This window comes from Helicoverpa zea, chromosome 31 (genome assembly GCF_022581195.2).
Source record: "Helicoverpa zea isolate HzStark_Cry1AcR chromosome 31, ilHelZeax1.1, whole genome shotgun sequence".
In the NCBI taxonomy this organism is placed as follows: Eukaryota; Metazoa; Arthropoda; class Insecta; order Lepidoptera; family Noctuidae; genus Helicoverpa; species Helicoverpa zea.
Genome location: NC_061482.1, coordinates 15,039,398 through 15,063,461, shown reverse-complemented (window position 1 = coordinate 15,063,461; position 24,064 = coordinate 15,039,398). Strand labels below are relative to the sequence as shown.

The 24,064-nt window shown below is 38.1% G+C and overlaps 1 protein-coding gene across 1 annotated transcript in view; it reads left to right on the top strand.

Annotated features, from left to right (window-relative positions):
- Window positions 1-21,419, top strand: part of LOC124645026 (protein nervous wreck-like) — a 111,824-nt gene extending 90,405 nt beyond the window's left edge. The window contains exons 5-18 of the mRNA XM_047184765.1: window positions 3,506-3,642; window positions 5,655-5,808; window positions 6,216-6,443; window positions 7,727-7,912; window positions 9,606-9,842; window positions 10,689-10,833; window positions 11,080-11,240; window positions 12,207-12,356; window positions 13,146-13,463; window positions 13,694-13,807; window positions 14,245-14,353; window positions 16,603-16,758; window positions 17,092-17,123; window positions 17,494-21,419. Coding sequence (XP_047040721.1) covers window positions 3,506-3,642; window positions 5,655-5,808; window positions 6,216-6,443; window positions 7,727-7,912; window positions 9,606-9,842; window positions 10,689-10,833; window positions 11,080-11,240; window positions 12,207-12,356; window positions 13,146-13,463; window positions 13,694-13,807; window positions 14,245-14,353; window positions 16,603-16,758; window positions 17,092-17,123; window positions 17,494-17,952 — 2,586 coding nt within the window. The 3' untranslated portion in view covers window positions 17,953-21,419. The remainder of the gene's footprint in view (window positions 1-3,505; window positions 3,643-5,654; window positions 5,809-6,215; window positions 6,444-7,726; window positions 7,913-9,605; window positions 9,843-10,688; window positions 10,834-11,079; window positions 11,241-12,206; window positions 12,357-13,145; window positions 13,464-13,693; window positions 13,808-14,244; window positions 14,354-16,602; window positions 16,759-17,091; window positions 17,124-17,493) is intronic.
- The last annotated feature ends 2,645 nt before the right edge of the window (window positions 21,420-24,064 follow it).

Here is a 24,064-nt window from a genome sequence, read left to right as displayed (position 1 = left end):
TATCAGCTCGAGGATCTCTGGTTGCATGTAAGCTGTCTCACTAACTTTCAGGTATCATAGGACTTTTTGACTTAAGTTTTGGTTTATAATGTCTCTTTGTAAAGTTTTCAATAATACTGTTTAGTTTAGTGATATAAGAAATTAATTATCCAATTGCCATTAATGTTATTTTCGTTGTTGTTAATAAATAAGTAAATGGTAAACCAACGAAGATGTTATATGTACAAAGATACAAACTGTGTTGTGGAGTCCTTTTCCCAACTATGTTGGGGTCGTCTTCCTGTCCAACCGGATGCAGATGAGTACCAATGCTTTACAAGGAGCGACTGCTCTATCCGACCTCCTTGACCTAGTTACCTGGGCAACCCAATACCCCTTGGTTAGACTGGTGTTAGACTTACTGGCTTCTGGCTTCCCGTAACAACTGCCAAGTGACAATGTGGAGTCCTATAATCAGCATTTATCAAGAAGATTCATCAGCTGCAGCGCAGGATCGTGCGGGCTTTTCAATGCTAGTAGAATGCTCAGGCCATTATGGTAGCATTGACGGGCTCGCGCCACTCCTTCCTCACCAGTCGACAGGCACAAGATCAAAGAAAAAGAACGTAAAGATATAATTACCAAGAATGCCGCCGACGCTCGTAAGATTTGTCATTTTGTAAGACTTGCCTATGTATAAGAATATTTTCAGCCCCCTAAATTATGGCACATAGTAAAAGGGTGGTATCAATCTCAGGTGTATATGTCGCAGGGATATGATAAAAACGGGGATTTGATCAATTCCCTAAGGGATTTCATCAAATCACGGAGGATGTTAAAATAACAACACGATTTTATCTTTTCCCTAAACAAACCTAGTGAATTGAACAAATCCCTAAATTGGTTCAGTGAAATGACAAAAATAATTTTGCTTTGATATTTTAAAGGTTTATTTGGTAAGATATACCTACATAATTATGATATTTTTTTTAACGACCTCAAAAATCATCAAATGACCCCTCCCGCTGTGGGTTAGCAGCGGCGAGGGAGTGTCAGACTCTTACTGACTAAAAACCGTCGTGTTCCGTCATAGGCCTTTCATGTACCAAGGCCGCGGTAACTCTTTCGAACAACCCGCAGCCTAATAATGATAATCAGGTGTGTGTAATACAAGGAAATATTGATATAAAAAATCACCATTACTCAGAACAATTTTTTTTTTTTTTGAAAGAATGACCAAAAATTTATTTTAAAAATAAAAAATATTTTAGTTGCGTATGATATGCCTATTTGTCATGATGATGATGATGATGATGATATGCCTATTTGTAATTATCACTTATTAAAACATGTAGCTGATTTGTGGCATCGTGAATTACATTAAGGAATTTCTTACAGGCACAAGACAAGAACTGACATGTTTTTTGTCACTTCACTGAACCAATTTCCCTGCGACATATACACTTTTGCCGTCATTTTAATATAGATAATCTTCAACTAAATTCTCTTTTAAAATATGCTTGTACATTTTACTCACCACTTTTTATTTCGTAATTTGGTGTACGTTATCACTTGAGGTTACACTTGATACTTAATATCTTAGAACACACAGAAAATAAGACCTCACTTTATATAATATTACTCTTACAAAAGTTTTCCATGCACTTTATAGAAAGTGACAATAAAGTACTATTTTACAAGAAAGTCACATTTGAAATAAATATTTTATCGTAAACACTGTCAAAGAATTCTTGCAGTCTCTTTCAAATGTCTCAGCGAATAAATGGAACATGTGTTGCATTCAATATAATGTGTCTGTACCTATACTTGATAAAAAGATATTTGTAACTAAACTTATATTGACAGGAATTCTAATAAAACATCATCACTTGACAGACTACACATTCGTAGCAATTGCTACGCATTTGTGCTTCAGCGTAGCTCACCAAAAACAATCAGCAGATTTTAGTAATAGATCACTAGTTTTTGTTCAAAAGGATTACAAAATAAAATACATACGTTTTTGTTCTATATGAGTCTAATTCTCATTATATTGTGCAGAACATGAATCGTGTTTGTATGACCTTTCGTCGTATCCTGATGTCCTGGTATCTCGCCAAACTTGCACACATGATTTTGAACTTCACTTGCCAAAGCGATAATTTTTCGCAATTATAATTCCCACACGTTTTGGTCAGGAACGCTTCCGACGGCATGATGTCGAAGTTGCTTCATGACATCTACGGTGCTTGATGCAAGGGTTATTCACCCCGCTACATGTTTTCGTCTAAACGAAAACCTCTGGATAATATTTGTCGCCTCTCCAATAGCGTGTCAATTTTACAACTGAGTTGTTGAAAAACTGACCCAAGGCCTGAAAACCATTCTGAAGAGCCATTTTATAATTTTGGATAATTTGATACGCAATTTGGTTTCTCATTTTTGCGCGATTTTAGTACGTCTGTCTCGAAGTTAAACGAAGACCTGACTAGTAGATTAATACGTCCGTTTATCGAAGTGTGTAATTACGCCCTTAAAATACAACTTGACACATGACGTGTTCACATGGCTTTGGTAGTTTAATACAACCTATGCATTTTCTATTCAAAATATGTTTTCCATTTTACACGATGTCGTTTTGATGTTCCTTAAAAATCACAGGTATTAAAATTAGGATATCTTCAATTTTCTTATCACTGCGAATCAACCGAATGTGTTACCAGGATCTGGGAAATTCAATCATCCAAAACTGAAAAAAAAAACACAATGTTATCAAAATCAATACTTCACGTCTCGAAAGCTCTTAAAATATTGATTCCTTTGTTTTTTCATTTCCTTACGCAAGCCCTTTTTGCTAAGATTACTCCAATTTAAAAATGTACATAATAAATATACAATTCCACGATAAAATGAACCGACAGTTGGATCGGGCGCTTGAAATTACGGAAATATATTGGTGAGGCGCATAACAACGACCATGATTAAAAATTCACGATTTTATTTTAAAGATTTTTTTTCACCCACAGGGTCAACTGTTGGCCGACTGTTTAGTCTGTACTTTTTCGTGACTGTAATTTAGCGTTTCTGTTATGACGCCCATACCAAAACTATTTTTTTTTTTAAGATTTTAAATTATATTAATTGTGATGAAAATTGGTGTACCATGAAAGCCAGTTTATCTCTGTTACCGCATTCTACGTACCTAGAGTGATGCTGAAGAAAAAATCAAGTTTGGAAACCTTTACTCCACACTCAAGACCGACCCAGTGCTGGTTGGTTCTGAACGCGCCGCCAAGGAATTGAGCCTTAAAGTGCCTTATACCTTTAAGCTCTTTTCTTTCTCGACGTGTTTGGAACCAGTTCTACGGCCAACAGAAGAGCAGAGTCAAGACGGCTGTGGGAGAAGAATACATTTTTGAGAAGAATCTCCAATAACTTTAAGACACCGTTTTCTTGAGGGACGTTCGAAATAAAGTGGTGTCTCAAAGGCCATATACACTTATAAACATTTTGTTATTTGTTTCAGTGCACTGATACCCTGGCGCAAGCACACAAGGAGCTCCAAAATACGGTCCTGGATGTTGACAAAACGAAGAAACTGTATTTTGATGAAGAGCACACCGCTCATGATGTCCGCGACAAAGCCAAGGATATCGAGGAAAAGTAAGTGAATAATTACTCCTATAAAACATCTAGTTGACGTATTTTTTCCCAGCTTCTTAGTTCTGAAAATACTAAACTCGCAAACATTTTACATTCCCAACTACCTCAATTTTGCGGATTAAAAAAAACTATAATCCTTCAGCTTTGCACGTTAGATTGAGCACCTGTTTCAATCTATAGGGCAGATGGATATTTCAGCCAAATCGGCCGTCACTATCCGTCCATTTACAAGCACTATCCTGTATTTACACGCATTATTCAGCCGCGGCTGCCCATGAAAACGCAACTAAACACTCGATTTATAGCCCAACGTCGACTCCCATTGCGCAAACTATGAACAGTTTGTAAACTCGGATTCAATGTTAATGTATCTGTGTAATGTGTAGTTTAAAAAAGTATTTTTAGGAAAATCTAATATATCCTTTTGGAGGAGAAATACTCTTACTTTATTTAAAACGCTGTTTTCTATCCCCTTTTTACTCCTTTCGAGTAGTTTTAACAATTAGGTTATAGCGTATATTAAAAAGTTAAGACCTAAATACAAATTCTGCCAGCCTTTTGGGGTCCCGGTTGATAGCTAAGGGGAGGAATTTGTTGACACCTTTCGGTTGCAAGTAGTAAATATTAATGTTTAATGTAATCAAAGAATTAAATATACAAGTAAACACATGTTTAAAATTGAAAAGTAAAATAACAATAGGTAGATGTCAACTTGTTTGTGGAACAAGCGCTTGTAATAAACTTTAAACAAGTTTTGTTCATTGTGCGGACATAACGGGATTTTATATTTGTTTATTGTTTTCGTATTGTGTCCGATGGAAATGTTGCGTATATTTTATTAAACTGCAGCTTCCTGTTTGAACAATCAGGCTTCATTGAACACTGTTGTATCCAACTTGTAAACGGTTGGCCTCATTAATGACAAAACGGGGTTTTTTTAACTTTGAATTGTTGTGACTGGTGGAATCTCAAGCGCAGAGTTTTGTAACTTGATCGTCATCATCATCTCCCATCCCTTATCCCAATTTTATTTGGGGACAGCGCAGTTTTGTAACTTTATTAGGTCTCTATTAGGTCTTCATGAAATGGTCTGACAGATAACCACAGATGACCACTTCACAGTCACACGAAAGATACTAACAAAATATTCGGTTAACGTACTCTTTGAAACAAAAATACTTTTCGACAAATGCTCAAACCATTTTCGGCATCAGATTAAATACGTTTTTTTATCCAACAATAGCTTTTCAACACCCTACCGATGGTTTTCCCGTTTTGACCAAACAAAAAGGTTAAAAACTGTCCCGTGACTCCAATCTAGGAATGTAGGTTGGAAGTTCTATTGATTCCTATGAGTGACCTTCCTGTTGCGGCAGTGCACTTGGAGTCCAGCCAAACGCACACAGCTGTCCTTGTTCCATCGGGAACGATGTGTTTGTCCGTACCATGGAGAACAAAGCCACTAGCGGAGATGTCATAACGCACAATCTCCTAAGAACGTAGCGCGCCAAAATGTTGCTCCGTCCGCCTATTTTGCTCCGTCCTCAAACGCTTTTTCAAAACCCGCTCATTTAAAAAAAAAATGAAATCACCAATGCATCATTACTAATCTGTGAGAGATTCGTCTTGATTTGATAAGCAACGCGAATGCTAACGTTTGTAATTAATCACGCCTACCATCCTACAAGAAGGCGCCTGACCTACCTGTCTTATGGCATCTCCGCTCATCTTTCCTTCCCCGTGGTTTGTACCCACTTCATTCAGTACAGGACTCGTATTCATAGTCATGGTACCACAACACAGATTGCTTCCAGGATCTCATAAATTGAAAGAGGCATTTGTCTTGTTTTCAGAGTAAAAAAGCAAGAGATTAACTGTTTTCATTCCGATCAATTGAGTATTTGACAGGATTCTACCGTTCGTATCTACCGCCATAAGTAATCGAGGATCTACTTTATCAAATGTATTTTATTGAACTTTAAACAGTTGTCTTAAACTTGACTTTCTTGCAGATTGAAGAAGAAGAAAGGCTCCTTCTTCCAGTCCATCACTTCGCTGCAGAAGAACAGTGCGAAGGTGTCTTCACGTCGTGATCAGCTTGAGGAGAAGTCCACCGGGGCAAGGAATGATTATCTTCTGAGCATCGCAGCTGCTAATGCACATCAGGTTAGTGAAGGGACTCTTATGGATTTTCAAATAATGTGGACCACTAAGCTACTTGGATTTTCGCATTGGTTATCCAAGACTTCCGAGAAGTCGGTAATTAATCTATTCTCAAAGAAATAGTTTCCGATAATCTCGAGTCTGCGCAGGAGTCAAGTGACTTAAATCTTGACATTTAATTAGAAATGTTCTTTTGATAAGATCTAGTCCGATTACTGAGGTTTACTGAAGACTTAATTTAACATCATTATTTGAACCATCACATCCGATCTAAATTACAAGTAAGCGTAGCTCAATCCTTCTCCGTGTGAGAGGAGGCCTGTGCCCAGCAGTGGGACGATAAAAAGGCTGCAACTGTAACTGTGTATTTGAACCATCACATCCGATCCAAATTACAAGTTCTTCCCCAGAACCGCTACTTCCTGGTGGAGCTTCAGAACTGTATGCTGAGCATGGAGGCTGCAGTCTACGAGAAGGTGTCGGAGTTCCTCACCTTCATGGGTCGCACTGAACTCCTGACGTGCTCGGCCACTCAGCACTCGTTCGGAAAGATTAGGGATCAGGCACAACAATTGACAAGGGAGTACAATCTACAATGCCTGTATTTGTACTACCCAGTGCTTAAGCAACATATCCAGGTAATAAGTAACATTTATCAAATCTTTTCCAGAGGTTTTTGAACAGTTTTGGTACTTGGAGAAGTTTCAGCAACACTTAGTTGGTTCGTGACGTTTTTGGATGGTCGCTGCTCAAAAATAAACATCGTTTTTAAACGTAGATTAAAGAGGAACTTATTCGAATATTTCCTGTTTATATCGCAAGCCATTGACTCATAATTAAATCAAACATTTAACCACTATGAGTGGCTTCCAATAATATAGCCTTTTTACGACAAAAGTGGCTTATACTGTGCCCTGTACATTGTTATATTAAATAGGACGAGGATAGTACAAATGAAATTACCTGTTACGACACTTTATTGCTAAAATCAATAAAAAACGCAATAATATAAAAGCTCGTAACCTTTTCCCACAGTACTATCTACACATACAATGAAGTAACAAGTCCGTGTCTGTTTTTATTGAAAATTGATGATGTTAAAAAAACTTATCAAGTGGGATAACTACTCAGATTACAGAATTCATAAGTGTTTACGATTTTGTGCTAAAAATCTTAGAGATGGCTTACCTAATTTTAATGACGTTTTGGACGATGGAATTGAATATTTGAATTCAGTAATGTTTAGCCAAGATGTCGGGCCAATAGATAGACTCCAAATTATCAAGTGGTCACCCAGCGATCAAGCAACAGAGTTATCTTTATGTTAAGCGTTACATACATAACACACATTTTAAAGAAACATAAATAGAAACATAACACTTGTACTTCTGTATTCTGAATACATGAAAAATAAGGCACTCACATATCCTGGGGCTATCCAAACACAATTAGAAGTTTCTTCCTTACTATGAATACATGAACGGTATTGCAAGTTTAGCAATTTTGCCATCATATCGCCTTCGCGAGCGCCGACGCGGGCTGTAGTTACTTTGAAAATAATTGCCTTAGTATTTAACGATTCCCTTTGAATTGCTCTTTTGTCGATAAATGCAAGCGCTTTGAAATTATCGCAAAGGACATTTAACTAAAAAATTACAGAGTCAATATCGGTTGTGAAAAAAAACTCTATGACAAATAGACTACTGTACATTACCTATTTTAGAGAAAGTTCAAACTTTTAGGATTTGATTCTGTAAGTTTGCCAGATATGGTCTTAGAAACACTCACAGAGGCACTGGCCAGCTTAACGGCATTTGGACAGAAAGTGGTAGATATTTTCGATGGGGATCAAAATCAAAACTACACATTTTAACCACATCTTGCTCCTGCCAACAAGATAATCCCCACCATTTGTTCCCAGTACGAGTTCGAGCCGTGTGACAACGATCCGATCGACACGGTGACGATCGAGCACGAGTCGGTTGCGCAGACTCTGGGCCAGGAGGCTCGGCGCTGGGCCACGCGCGTCTTGCGCGTGACCTCGCTAGTGCGCGACGCTACTCGCAAGATGAACGTCTACCAAGCTATGCGTGATGCTGGACAAAAGGTGAGTTGTGGGAAGTGAGAACACACACATTTTGAGGTCTAAAGCCGGCAATACACAATCCGCTCGAAGCAGTGAGGGGCGACGGCTTCAAGCTGTCAACCGCCCTAATCAGTTGCAATTGCTCGAGCGATTCGTGTATGTGCGTCAATAGAACTCTGCAGTTCACTGTGCAGTCCACAGCTTGAAGCTGTCGCTTCTGACTGCTTCAAGCGGTACGTGTATTGCTGGCCTAAAGTTGATTAAGGTGCATTTGAACTAGAGCTAGTGCGAGAGTAACATTTGCATACGGCTATACAGTTTGCAAACAGGCGCAGATCTCTTTCGTTGTTCTCTCTTGGTTTTTCAATAAATGGGGAAAGAAAGAGTACGTAGTTTAAACGCACCCTTAGACTTTAAGCAACCGGACATACAACGTTAAATGAATATAATATTAAATCAAATGCATGAACGGACCGGCACCCTGTTATTATATTCTGCAAAATTAATCGGCAAATAACAGAGTAATAATAAGGTTAGTTACATCACCTGTTCTTACTCAGACCACGATGACGATGCTAGCATTGATTGAACATAGTAAAACTAGAGAATGAATTTATTTTATCGAAACCTTGTCGATAGACGTCTTTAATCAATAATGCAACTGTTATTAGGAATAAGGAATAGATATATTATATGATATGGTGATATTTGATTTAGGGTGTTTTATTTGTAAATTGCCTTTGTAAATTTTTGTCTCCTTAAATGAGTATTTAAAAATTCGAAAAATATTTTTTTTTTTTGCTAAATCAACCTCAGCTCTGTTTAGGTGTTAGGTAGATTACATTGTGCTGTTGGCTCTAATTTTTGTTTTCCTTTCAATAAGGAAATCTCATTTGTTGACACTTATTTACACTTGAAAAAATATTTTGATAAGATTCCCGAAATCTGGAAAACTCGAAGTTGCACAGTAAATTTTGAATTATTGCACAAAAAATCTACCTTGATTATAATCTTCAACAGTAATTATAAGAAAAAAGAATTAAAAAGATAAAGACGAAGGAAACAAATAGTATCGTGTGTTAAACAGTCAATACAGAGCCGCTGTAAAGCATAATGAATAGTTAATGCAGTCCAATTACCCTTAGCATTGGTAGTCAGTAGGCGGCCTGTGATACCCCTCCCTAGCGCCCAGTGCATATCTCCTCCGTCACTCTAGCGGACAACATCACCACTAAACTAAATTTATTCAAAAATACGTTAATTACGTGTTACCATGGGTGCAGTCCTAACTCTAGCCAAACAGCTAAAGGCCAAGCTTCGGGTGAGATATTCATACTTTGCTCGGAATAATTGCCTGATTTTCGTCCTGTACGTCAAATTTGGCCCACACGCCTACTGCGCGGTTATCAGGCTATACTTCTTCGGATTGAGAATCCGCTCATGGCATATTTTTAATCCCGATTTAGAATAACATCTTAATTAAAATTAAAATATATTATTTTTATTTTTCGCCTTCTAAAAGTAACTCCAAAATTACCGCTTCAATTTAAGTTTTTGCTAACTACGTTTTCGCTCAACATTTCGACTCGGATGCAATTTAATTTTATGCATTTTAATTAAAACGTAAGTCTTTAAATAATTTAAATTGAAACATGAGTCTTAAAAAGTGTATATAGTATCCAAATTTAATATTGTGCCTCTTTTCTGGGACAAGGTGGACCCGAATGATCCGAATGGTCCCGAATTGGATGTTCGTTTGGACGAGTTGCGGGCTACTATCCGTCGGTCGGAGATTTCGAAAGCCAAGTACGAGTCGCGCCTCGAATGTCTGCGCGTGAGCGGGGCTCCTGTGGACGAGTGGCTGAAGGAGGTCGACATGCTGGCTGTCCAGGAACCCTTGCCGAGAAGCAGCAGCTTGCTCAGCGTTCGCACCGACGCTTCGGGCGCAGCCGTGAGTATTACCGAAGATTGACGAATCTGTTTCTTTTGTTTTATCTTATTATGACTTTGAGTTTGGTTGTAGAACAACTGTTCGTCTGATCATCATCTATTAGATTGGAACCTTTGACTTGACGCATTTGTCCGATGCGTTATCCGTCGGCGTCGGTCGCGCGCTTCTATCATAATGCAACCTAATATTTATGAATTGATATTGCATATCTATCATTTAGGCCCAAGTTTTAGTTGTCGTTTACAGTTAAAATAATTTATCAGCTGCTGGGCTACTTTCCGGAAAGTATTATTATAGGCTGTGCTACAAGTTTTAGCTTTTAGGTTTTTAGCTTCAAAAGTTAGGTAGCTATTCATCGTCTGAGCTAATGCTTATTTTAAATGCTAAGCGGTTATATCCATGGCGAATTTTCATTTCTTTATTTCGATAAGTTTAATCATATATTATTTTATTTTTTATTCTTCAGAAATTACTTTATCAGTCCGCTCGGCGAGTTACCTGTAAAGTCAATGGCTTCTATAGCATTTTGGCATCATACTGCATTAATCAACGTTAATATAGAATTTATTTTAATTTCGTTAAGTTTTATTTGTTTTAGCTGCATCTCCGTAGAATGCTATCATTACCTTTTAATCTAAGGTACATAATTCAACTTAATTCTATCCTACCACTTCAGAGGTTCGAAACTTAACCACAAAAATTACATAACTTTTTTAAAGTGGCCAGTGACTCAATGACTACGTATTGACTTTTTCTAAAACAAACAAAAGACAGTCGCATTCCTTAAAAAACAATTTAAACTTGGAACGAATTTGAAAGCTAATATTCGTGATACGCTAAACCCAGGACCAGCCGAGTTCTGACTCGTTCTACGACAGCGACAACACCGAGGGTGAGGGAACTTCAGCATCAGCCGCCGTGGCCTCCAGCAGCCACCAGCGCACAACCTCGGGCTCCCAGAACGAGGATGAACATGATGAAGATGTTGATGGTAAGTCGTATAGACTAAACACTTCAATAACCGATCTATCTATTGATATGTCTACTGAAGATAGAATTTTGACATTAGCCTCACAATGGTATGAGGTACTGGAAAACTAAACGAGAGGGTGAAATGACAACTTCCCAATTTCACTGTTGTATAAAGTTATAGCAACTAGGAGTAAAAAGACGACCATGCTTATCCGATTTTAGAACATTAAATATTTTCACCACCATACATGTAATATTTTCTTAGCAATGCTGGAAGAAGATCGCATGCGCATTGAGCAGCTGACTGTGGGTTGGGATGATCCGACTCAAGTGAACTGGGACGAGCCGGAGACTGGGGGCGAAGCGTCGGCCGTTGAGCCCCCGGCGGCTCCCCTCTACAAATGCACGGCTCTGTACTCATACACGGTACGTATGCCGGTCACCGGCGAGACTGTACACTTCATTATCTTTGTCACAAATCATGATAATGAATAAAACAATATTTTAAAAAGGTTTTTCGAAAAGTAGAGCTCCACTATTTTATTCTCAGAATATTTTTTGAATAAAGAATGTTAGAGAACTCGTGTTTATTTTCCTTTATGTGTTTGTAAACGTTTTTTAGCTTCATCGGTTCCAACGATAGTTATTTTAATACTCAAAATTCCAATCTAAGTAGGCGGTGTTAGTATTCGTTATTTTCGACGATATCATTGTTATAAACGTAAGTATTTAAACAAAATAGGACCTTATTTCGTCAACAAAGAGGTCGATTTCCTATAAGCTTATTATACAGACGGCGTCAATTGTTTCATACATAAAGGGTTCACCGGTTTAGTTAATGAGGAAATGCTGATCCTATCCTTGTATGCGAGGGTCGCTACACCGGCAGCGCTAGAACAAAAGCCTGATAGATAACCACGCTATTTTAGTCTGGAACAGGAACCGATCGGCCGTCGTGATTACTGAACCTAATTTTAACTCCGTTTAAAAAATTCTGAATTTAAACAACGCGATCACGCAAGCTATTTCAGGGAATAGCTTGAACTATCCTCGCTATACTGTGGGATATTAACTTGGTATTTTCCTTCGCTTTATTCTGAGTTACAGTTTCTTCAATATTTTCAAAGGATAAATACTGTAGGTATATTATCAAATCTCGACCTCTTGTACCTTTGGAAGTCTTAGAAAATAACTACTTATGAAATTCGCGAAACATACTTAGTTATCACCAGGGCTAATAGCTTTGACTCTATTTTCTTAATAAAATCGACCACGATAAATTTATAAAAATGCCTTTAAAATACATTAATAGGTCACGAGAACTTACCACATTACTATCGCTAACTATCCTCATAAAACTTCAAATACTCGAACACACTATTCTGACATCAGGCCCAAAACCCTGATGAACTGTCGATCATTGAGAGCGAGCAGCTGGAGGTGGTCGGCGAAGGTGACGGAGACGGCTGGCTTCGGGCCAGGAACTACCGTGGAGAAGAGGGATACGTACCTCATAACTATCTCGATGTGGACCGTGAGCAGGTAATAATATGACGTCATCGAATTCTGAATAATTTCTAATGCTTCGACAATGACAGTAAAAGAAAAAAAAATATTATAACTAAAAGTACATAGACGTATTTACAAGATTATAGAACAGGGATTAAACTTACTACTAAAAGCAAGACGTGGTTTTATGTAATAGATAAATAATGAAACGGTCAAGATTAGTGATGTGACGAAAATATTTTTCGGCCTTCAGAATGTTGTAGATTATTTCAAAGTCTTTTAATGAGTTGTTTAAGTTCTAATCAAGCAATAAATTATTTGAAGTATGTATTTTACATTCGTCAGTTGTCCATAAATTGCATCTTAGTCACAACAATATTAGTCTTGCCTCAAAGTAAACTGGTCATTTCACAGCGACATTAAAGAGAATGGCAAATGACTTGTAACACGAAGAAAAAATTACCCACAATTTTTGCTGTCATAATAATATGAGTGCTGGTACAATCATGTGACAGCTAGCTTGTCCTAAACGAATGCTAGGATTCCCAATGGAAGGCTACTTAACCATATATCGATAAAAATCGATGAAATGCAATCAACCCTATTCCGTGTTCCAAGGCTTTGGGGTTTTTCTTTTCGTTTTAACTGACGGACATGTAATTAATTTAAAGTTTAGAATTTACTAGAGCAATACTTACTTATACTATAGGAATAATTTCTTTTAAACTGACCTGGTATTTTTAAATGAATGAAGGCTAATTGGTCAGTTCTTTTTTTAAATTTGGAATTGAAAGTAAAAGTACCATTTGTTTCTACAACCAGCCATGCTCCAGTTCAGGCGCTCCGGGCCTGGTGTCCCAGATTTCATTCTCATCGGTTGATTACACCGTGGAGGGAGAAGATGCTGACGTTGTCCAGTCTCCCGACCAGATTTCTGTGATCTCGGCCCCAGTAGCTAAGACCGAAGAACCGAAGGCCGAAGAACAGCCCCAGGCCGAAAGCTTCGTCGCCGAATGGCCGACTGCCGAGACTTCGAAAGTGGTGACGCCGAAAACTGATCAGCCAACACTTGGCTATTGCTTCGCTCTTTATGATTATGATGCTGAATGCCCAGATGAGTTGAATCTTGAGGAAGGACAGGTGAGACAATTTAATGAAGGTTATGCTTAAGATAATGAGGTAAGCGTGAAGGAGATGTCAATATTTTACCGAAATTTTATCCAAACAACGCAGATTCAATAACTATAAAGCCGTCTTTAAAATAATAAAACTGACTCTTGCCATCGAACAACCTATTCAAATCATACATGCGCGTACTTGTGTTTCAGGTCTCTCGTTTCTACAATATTAATGTTTGTAACTATGCGTAGATTATCCGCATCCTGTCGCGCGAGGCTCACGCCGTGGACGACGGCTGGTGGCGCGGAGAAGCCAACGGCGTGGTGGGCAACTTCCCCTCGCTCATTGTCGAGGAGTGCGATGAGGTGGGCCGTCCTAACAGCTGATATACAATCAAATACACCCTTATTTTTATCATTTCGTTTTATGTTCTCCTTATTTTTTTCCGAGCCTATTCTCTTTATTCTTAATTTTATGTAAGTATGTAATATATTTTCGTCGTAGGAGAATATAAATTTTATTTAAGTACTTGTTGAGTTTTTTTTATTTTGTATCGTTCTTACCTTGTTTATTGGGCTCTGTATTAAGAGTCATTATTGCATGATCTGATACTGGTTTATTTTTCATACCTCCCGAAGAGATTTTCAATAGAATGGAAACCCCAGTGTTCTTTAATTGCCTTCTAAATGGGCCATTTAATGACACCTACCTTATAAGCAGTTTGGAGGATAAATAAATTGTCATATATTCCTTAACCTTATACACAACAAAACCGTTGTTAACTACAAATTCGCGTAACTAGAATGGCGAGCCTCTGAGCGGGGCCGAAGAATGGCCGCCGCTGACTGCGGCCCCGCCCGTGTTCGCGTCGCCGCCGCACACGCCGCCCGAGGCCGCGGCTGCAGAGGACCGTAAGCACACGCTAGCATGTGTACACTGTAGCCACGTGAATGGGGACAACTTTATACAGCTGATCAAATAATACTGCATAATACCTGATATCCGTCACTCTTTCCACGAATTCGTATAATTTGTTACATCTGCGTACTTCATAATTGGCGTAATGTTTGGTATGATGATTTCATGTAATGTACTTTAGCTGTGAAGCTACGTCTCATAAATAAAATAAATCAATAGGCTTTGGCCGTGGTAGGGCCTACGACCTAAATCTAGGGCCAAGACTTAAGCTTGAAGTTTCTAGCGTTAAGCAGCTAGTGGTCCGCGTGGGAAGTCAATGTGGATATTCAGGTACTACGAGATGTGAGTTAGTGGATGAAGGAGGAACATTTCTTAGCACTTATTTCAAGTGTTCGTGGTTTCTTGTATAGAAGACTTTTAAATTTTGATCTTGAGATCTGAGAGAGTCTATAGCTGCTTTGCAATCTACAATAATTTGGTAAAATAATGAACAATCATGTAGGTACAAGAGAAATACTGAACAAATATCCCGTTCCTAAGTTACAATCACGGAAAACATTGAAAATGAATTCATAAAACGTCGCAGTAGACTGTCAGTCTAACAAGAAATGACCAATAAATCAAAAACGTATAAAATATTCAGGTTCCAACTTTGACATGTAAAATGTGACGCACAAATTGACGGTTGCATTCTATTTTCCATTTGGAAATACATACGTAATTATATGCTTTCATCTGTTTTTGTACCTACGGGAAATTACACAATGCAGTATTATTATGGAAATACCTCTTTTAAAGAAAGTTTTTTTTTGCTTTATTGCCGTTTTGCGAAATAAGTGATGGCATAATAAAATGATAATGTTTAAGAAACATCTGAACCAATTTTATAAATGAAATATAATTTTCGTACTGTGAGTTTTTTTTACATTGTAGGGGTAACCCGATTTTGATTTTTTAGGGTTCTGTAGTACGTCCGTCCGTTCGTCAGCGCTTAATTTCCGTGATGGTTAGCACCAAAGAACTGAAATTTGGTACCAATATGTATATCAATCACGCCTACAAAGTGTAGTGTACAAATAAATAGTGGAAAAAATGTTGTATTAGGATACCCGCCAACACGAAAAGTGGGGGTTCAGGGCCAAATATATTTTTTATTAGTTCAGACTACAGGCTTAACAGCAAGATTATAATATGAGCTGAGGTTTAGGTGACAGGCACTTAGCAATCGCGGGTGAAATTTACAACTAATTAATTCAGAAGCTATAGTCGATTGCATATCATACATTATCGTAAACTTGTCCCCTTTCAAACGATTGAATTAAAATAAAACGTGCCATAGAAAACATGGTAGCTTTGGCGGATTGGGTTAAAAAATATCATTGCTTTTTCAGCACCTACGTTAGTTATAGTTGGTGATTGAGCACCAATATTGACTACAAATATTGGTGAATATGAGTAGATAGTTTAATGGCAAACATTGGTAACAACTATTGGTGGTATAGGTGCTGAAATAGTGATATATGATGTACAGTGTAGTTCCCAATTGGCATGTTGCACGGCTAGTCGCTAGGTCAGACACCACATCGTCACGATACTGCATGTTTGCACGAAATAACTAATGTATATACATAGAGATTCAGAATAATTATGAATTTGTAAAAATACTATATATTACTTTAAGTATTTTGCCTAAAATTATCAGATAATTGGAACTTCATGTCAAGCGTTTAGAAATCTTTGATGAGCTTTTTGGTTATGGGGCAAAAAAAAGCTCTTATGAATGGATGTTGGAGTTAGTGTGTAAGTATTACTCCATACTCCTTTTTTTAATAGCTCCAAAGAAAATGAGCATAAATTAGAGGTCCATGATTCAAGTGTCAACGGAACCCCTTACTTGACAACAAAACCTAAAAAAATATGTTCTCTCAAAATGTAAATAACGCTTTTATATGTAAACAGAATATTGTACAGCACTGCGGCAGCTTGGCATCGACTCGTTCAGAAACAACTTCCATAAACTAAGTTTAATCGCTGCACTTTGAAAGTCGCGCACTGATTGTTTTAATAAGTTGAAGACTTCACGAAGTAATAGAGCAATTAAATCAAACTTGAAGGTGTCGGTGTCAACTTGTACTTTGAATTGGTTCGGTCACTGCGGTGGCATGCATGTCAAAATTTGCACTTGGTTGCTGAAATATGTGTTCGTACGTAGAGATCGCGAATGACAACAACAATACCAAAGGTGGAGCGCCCCCGGACGCGCCGCCGCCGCCGCCGCCCCCCGACCTCGGCGACTCCATGGACAGCCAGCCTGACTTCAGCTTTAACCTTGAGCTTAGTAGGAACCAGCAAGAGCACTACGGCACGCAGTTCGCGGCCCCTTCCGTTACTATCGTCGGTAAGTTACTCATTGTCATGGGGAGGCTACATCAACTAATAATTGTAAACAGTAAAACAACTTTCACAGGGATATTGAAAAGATTCTTACACAGTGAAAACTTGTGATATATTTGAATAATGTATAATTTAGGGGTAATAAAATTATGAACTGTGTGAATAATCAAGTACATTTAATTACTCATTACAGAAACGCCATAAAGTTTATATTGGTAGCTTTTGGTGTAATCTATTGATGTCATAGGAAATATATTGTTAGATGTATTGTAACTTGTTACATTGATGTGTTTATGTATTAGTGTTAACTGAGTGTGAATTCTTTTTCATGCCTCAGTCGACGAAGTGGTCGGTGAATGCTGGGAAGAGGTTTGAGCCCATCATACAAATCTATCCCTTTCTACCTTATGTACATGTCCTACTTGTTGCTTGTTGGAGCTCACACTCGTAGCTTGTGGCTATTGTTTGTTTTATGTTTCACTTATACTACTCTCTATTCCAGGAATCATAAGTGAAACGGATTCTTGTTTAAACTTACTTTACCAACTGTCCAGTTTAACTACTTACTTTCTGTAGCTCACGTCATCATAGCATGTCGCTTCGATGCATGAGTTGAATTCACTATCGGAATGCCTTTTCTCAAATCGAGTACTCTACGATCCGGAACTTTCAAACTTCCCTTTCTGCTAAGTACATTCTTGTGGTGTTATGACACTTATGTTGTTTTTCCGCCCCATAGGACATTCCGGAGCCGGTCCAGGCAGTGCAGATTGAACAGACCGCAGAAGACTGCGGCCTGGGCGTGGCACAGATCGTGATCACCGCAGCCACGCCCATGGTGGAGGAGCCCGACCAGCCCTTCCCTCCGCCAGAGACCGAGGCCGAAGCCGAAGCGGACGCCGAAGCGCTGCCAGAGGCCGAGCGCGAGGAGAACGAGGACGACGAGTCGTCGCTGTCGGAGCAGACGGCGGTGTGCCTGCGCGACTCGGACGAGGGCCCGGCCGACTCAGCGCCGCACCCGCAGTCCAGCTCCACGGCGTCGGAGGGCGAGTCGGGCGGCGCGTCGGTGGCGTCGGGCCCGCCCACGGCGCCGCAGTCGCCGCCCGCGGCGCCGCGCGGCGGCCGCGCCTCCATCCCCGACGAGCTGGAGCCGGCGCAGCTGGCGCGGCTCACCGACCTCAAGGAGTCCAACGCTTAAGGCCTAACTCGTCGCCAGCGCATCCTCTTTACGATGCCGGCCGACCACCGATCGACTCGATCGTCTACATTAGACCGTTTCTCTGCTATCAGACTTCTCCTCGCGCGGCGAGCGTCTACTAACGCAGTATTATATTATCCTATCTACAAATTATTCGATGAACATGTTTTTATGTGTGTATTCACACTATATTCGTTTTCAATGGTGTCGCTAAATGTTACCTCTATGCGATCTATCCCAAATATTCAAATTTATTAAAATATTAAATTAGATCTAAATGTTTATTTATCTAGTAAAATATCAATTGTACTAGATGTTTTAATAGCCAATGTTTATTGATGTTAGTATATCTGGATGTGAAATTTTTGTATTGTTTATAAGAATTTATAATGGAACTTGGGAATTAAAAATTTACGAATAAAATTGTCGGTGATCCGTTATGCGTAGAGGAACGGTCGGGACATGTAGATTGTACTGTATATAGCTAATATACTTATTACTAATGAATAAGTACAGGAGCACGTTCTAGTACCTGCAAATAGAGGGTATGTTAGAGGCGTATGTTAGAGTGACGCAGCGTGCTCACTGGGCGACGGTCAGCAGCCTGCAGGTCGCGGGCCCGCGCCGTCGGCGAGTGCAGCGCGCGCGTGGCGGTGTAACTAAGCTCCGGCGCGGAACACCCGCGCAGCGCACGTGACGCGGCGGCGCTTGTCGGTGTTCCTCGCCGGACGGTAGGATTAGGAAGATACAGGGTGTTACTAGCTTCTCTTTCGTTGACTTCACCTGCGACCCCGACACCGGTCGCCCGCTGCATCACATCAAGCAGCGGTCGGGTGTGAAGCACAAACCCATCCTCATACTTATACACTCGTGATGAGACAATACACTCATTTCTCCCGCTTTTGGCTCACTCTCTAGCTATTTATGAGTATGTATAGGTAAAGCAAAATTCAAAGCGGCCTCACATTAAGTCGAAATTTAGAAAATATCACCTTAATTTATATTATGTAGAGTAGTTTTATAATGACCTAAACGGTCTACTTAGTCTTCAAGTTGTTTACCGTTTTAATATTTTATCATAACAATTGTCTCATCGTGTTGATCCTCATTATGATTGAATGTCCTCCGTGATCAGTAACAGTCATTTCATGTTTCTTAAGCCAAATAATTTCAGCTTTGTACCACTTGACAACTACATGTTCCTTTCAGGGGTTGATACTTATTGGAAATGGTTTAAAGTATAAACAGCAATAGACGCAGACGTGGTCGCGTCAGATCACCGTAGGGAAAGCTTTTGGCTCTAGGAAATTTGGGTGAATATGACAAATATATAAACGTTTATTACATCTGAATGTACCACGTAGATGTTTAACATTAATTATGTTAACAATAGTTACACAATTTAATATTGAATTTAAACGATTAATCAACGTACGTAGATAAATGTTAACCATGTAGTTATTAGCTGTTTAACGATGTGATTCATGTGTTGTGTTATTTTAATAAATATATCATGATTCTATATAATTGTTAGTTATACATTCTATTGTAAACCCGTAAAAACGGAAGGTCATTACAGTCATTTTGGATTGCGCCTCTTCTGCCTGAGTTCGAGGACTTGTTCGTTTCCGAATACAGATCGTTGCTAAACGTTGTTTTTACGGGTTGAACCACGTTTCATGAAATAAAAAATGCTGAAAAATACAAAAAAATGAGAGGTACGTAGCACTCTGTGTAGATTTAATATAATCACTGTATCAAATGATGCACAGATTAATAATGTTGACTGTAACTTTACTACAAACTTATAGTTGTTTGTGATACCTACAATTACTACCTACACTATATCGAATACAATATTAAGTGTTGCTTTTATCTTTAGAGAACTGAATTGATAGTTAACTCGTTCGTCTGCTGGGATTATCTGAATTTCACTTTACTCAAATTACAATATGTTTCATTTTCGTAAGTTTATGTCTATCAAATTAGGTCGTGGCCCCGTACCTATCGTATATCTAAATTAAAATAAATACATTTTGATGAAAAAACTACATTAGAACTAAATATATAAAAAAATCGTAAATAGCTACTGTCATTACTGGGTATGAGACCTAAGAACAGCCGTCTCGATTTGACGAGTGCAGTGTGATGTAGATATAACGTTCTACAACGCTCTAGGAGGAAACAAAAATTGATGTCATATATAAAATTATCAAATATCTAGTCAATAAAAAAGGTCAAAATTATTCTCGACAGATTTAATCGTATGGGCCACTCCCTGCATTCCCGACCATGAAGGCAGTGCACAAAATAGATCAGTAGTACCAATCGAATCGTACTATCTGCGCATACGCTATTTTAAATAACTCTATGGAGTTTTATATACAACAAAGTAAAACTTGAGGCCTAAAAAAGATAAATCTACTACAGTGAATGCAATAATTCGCGTAATCTCAGCATATCGGACGTATATAGTATAATAGAAACAATTAGTACTCAAATATTTATACCTACTGTTTAAAGACTATTATAACTATTACTATACGAGATTGTAGTTGAAGGTAGATAACGTATGCAATTTTGAACACAATATTATAAAATTATAAAAAATATCACACTTTATTGGCACATTATTCAAATCATTGATCAAAATAACTTGTTATATAACCTTTTCGAAAGGACTTTTTCAAAAATGTTGACCGTTTTTTACTAATCCAAGTTAACGTTTATATTATGTATCATGTATATACATTATGGCATGTATTTAAACTGGAAGTACCGTAAATTACTGTAACAAAAGTTAGGCGAACTTTACTATGTACACAATGACTTGCCACGTTTTGTTTTTAAAGTGATCAGCTTTGCGTACCAGCCTTGTTGATATAGCATGTTGCAGCCAGCGCCACACTGCCTATAAACGTTATTATTAGAGTTAGAAACTCTTTGAAAGCCTTTGCTAGAGCAATACAGTAGCAATCAAGGGCTTTAAAATTTACAACAAAAAATTAGACTTTTAATTTGATATAAGTTTGCTTGGAAACTTAAAATTGTTTGGCACAAAACTGTGCGTTTTTTGTTTAACATTTTAATGGGTTCGACTGTTTGCCCGCTGGGTGCGATGTAAAACCCGAGAGGTGTGGTATTTGAACTGGTTTGTAAGTCGAGTAAAGTTTCATCGTGTATCGGGGGGCGAGGCAGTCTATAACTATGCAACATATATCATGCAACAAAGGCACGATCTGAGATCGATCCCTGTATTCAAAATTATTGAAATTCCCTTTGAGTTCAACTTTGTGGTACTTCCAGTGTGAAGGTGTGTGACCCACTCAACATTGCATACGGTATGGAGTGTAAGTAAGATGTTAATAGTAAATACGCGGCCGCCGTAAGGCCGCAGGTTCGATGTATGGTTGCTTTAATGTTCCCCCAATGCCTTTTCGACCTGCAGTAAACTTTCTAAAATTGAATTATTGTTTTATTTTATTGCCCATCCATTTTAATTTATTAAGGATAATAATATAAAAAATACATATTTTGAATATCACCATAATTACCTTCAAAACTATTATCGTAATAGACAATATCGTTGTAGCCATCTTGCTACGAGCGTGCTACGAATCGCTACGACAAAATGAGTGCGTGCTACGAAACTATCTTAATGAAGTTACTATAACGAGAAATCCTACTGGTTTTTAGAAATGATATGCCTCTTTATGTAGGTATGTATAGATATAGAAGAAAGTCATATTAGTTACACATTTCAACTCAAGAATAGCAGAACCGTTTGAGCTGCAAATTAGAGGGGAGGTCGCTTAGACACGGGAGAAGGATATAGATCTGCATAATTAGTTTAAAAAACTTTTAACAAAGAATCAATGGATTCGGTAATTTTTTTTTACAATTCTCCATGGAATATCATAAAGTATATATATATAGGATTCAATGTGATTAGGTAAGATACACCTGATATACAGAATACAACCGTAGTACAACATAATCGTGGTGACCGGTCGCTTCATCGTGACCATGAAAATACTACTACTAATACTAATTAGGAAACTTGTTTCACTATAGTTGTGAAAGCTCACTGGTTAAAAAGTATTCCTGTATAGATTATTCCTGTATTAAATATGAAAAATACTGGTCTAGTCACGAACGAGGTGTGAGTGGAGTAACTGCGTCAGTTACAGCAGAGTGTTGGCACTCAGTCACATCTGCTGCTCATCGATTTTGTCGTTGAACATTGAGCTGCAGCCAGCTAGTACATTCCGAACGTATACTTACGTAACCCTCTCATTATACCATGCAAAAACGGTAGTCAACAGCCTTTTTATCGCCCACTGCTGGGCACAGGCTTCTTTCACACGGAGAAGGATTGAGCGTCAAACACCAAGCTTGCTCAATGCGGGTTGGTGATTTCAGACTTAATAGTCCAGGTTTCCTCAAGATGTTCTCCTTCACCTTTTTATCAGCCATTGGTGTCCAAGATATACTTAGAAAGTACATACAGACTTAGAAATGTTGCATTGGTACTTGCCTGACCTGGAATCGAACCCACGCACTCATACTTGAGAGGTTGGTTCTTTACCTACAACGTCAAAGTGTAATGTTTTTATTTCAAAGAGGACTTTGCAAGCAGCTAAGAAACGTCACACTGAATATGCACAAGGATACAAAAAAATGGTCTCAGGGAGAAGAGCCGTCGAGAAACTTTATTGAGATGGTAGGTGGAAGAACTGCTGAAGTTAATGAGTACCTAGTCTATGATACATATCTAACACTGAAGGAATTTTTGTTTTTTTTTTCGGTTCAGTAGTTTCGGAGCCTTTAGGTACGTACAAAACGACAACAAAAAATCCTTTTTTGTATAACTATTTATTAATGGCAAAAATACTCTATAAACGCTCAACAATGGATACCTACATAGGTTATACAAATCCGCAGTTAGACAGCACTTAATTAAATGTAAACAATCTTGATGCTACTTGAACTAATTGTTTATCTTTTATCTTTATCTTATCATAGTTTTAAAGATTGATGTTCAGTCATATTTTATTTTTAAACAGACTTTCAAAAAGTCTAATCAAGATTGTTCACCTTTAGTTATGTATTATCATTACATTTATTAAAGCATGTATTATTTACGTACATTTTCAGTAACAATCCTATGTATATCCTCCTATTGCTAACTACGACGATGGGCGTTTTGGTACCCTGTCCAACAGTGTTAATTATAGTACCATTGCGTAGGTCTTGGCAAGGCAAAAAATGTTTACTATGACGACTATAAAAAAAATAGTCTTATAGTCCCAAATCCTTGTCCATTTCGTGTGACAACGAAGAATATAATGTAGAATGCTCATAAATCATTATCATAGCTGTAATTCTTAAATCCAACTGTAACCAATAAAACTGGTGAATATTTTGACATACCTAGTTTGAATTTTTCCCCTTTTTTTATTTTTGTAAATATGTAAATGTAAATATAATTATAAAACTGGTAACGACCTAGGAACACAACGAGAATTCGCAGTTGATGTTAACATAGTACATATTACGATTCAATATTGCTCCTCAAGAGGAGATGTCTTATTGATGAATTTCTTCTGAAAAAGACGAATAAAAATGTTTTGAACTTTTGTCAAATCAGATGACGATTGTGTTTCCTTGGTATGACTCCACAGACTATTACAACCTTTAGATCACTACATAGTATAAAATAAAGTCGCTTTTTTGTCAATGTATCCCTTTGTTCGCTTAAATTTTCAAAACTACGCAACCGATTTTCATGCGGTTTTTTTTAAATAGATAGAGTGATTGAAGAGTAAGGTAACCTCCATTAATGTATAATTACCTCCATTAAGTAGTGGGGAAATACTGTTAACCCGTGCGAAGCCGGGGCGGGACGCTAGTTATCTATAATAGAATGTATCATGTACAAATACAAACAATTAAGATGTCAATTAACTGAGTTTATAATGATTACAACGCCAGCATACGCCTCTTAATGAATTTGCATAATGATATGGATAACATACTTATTTCTATGTCGATTCAATTTCTTTCTTTACTCGGACCGGGCAGCTAATTGAGGCAAGCCTCATCGTTTTTA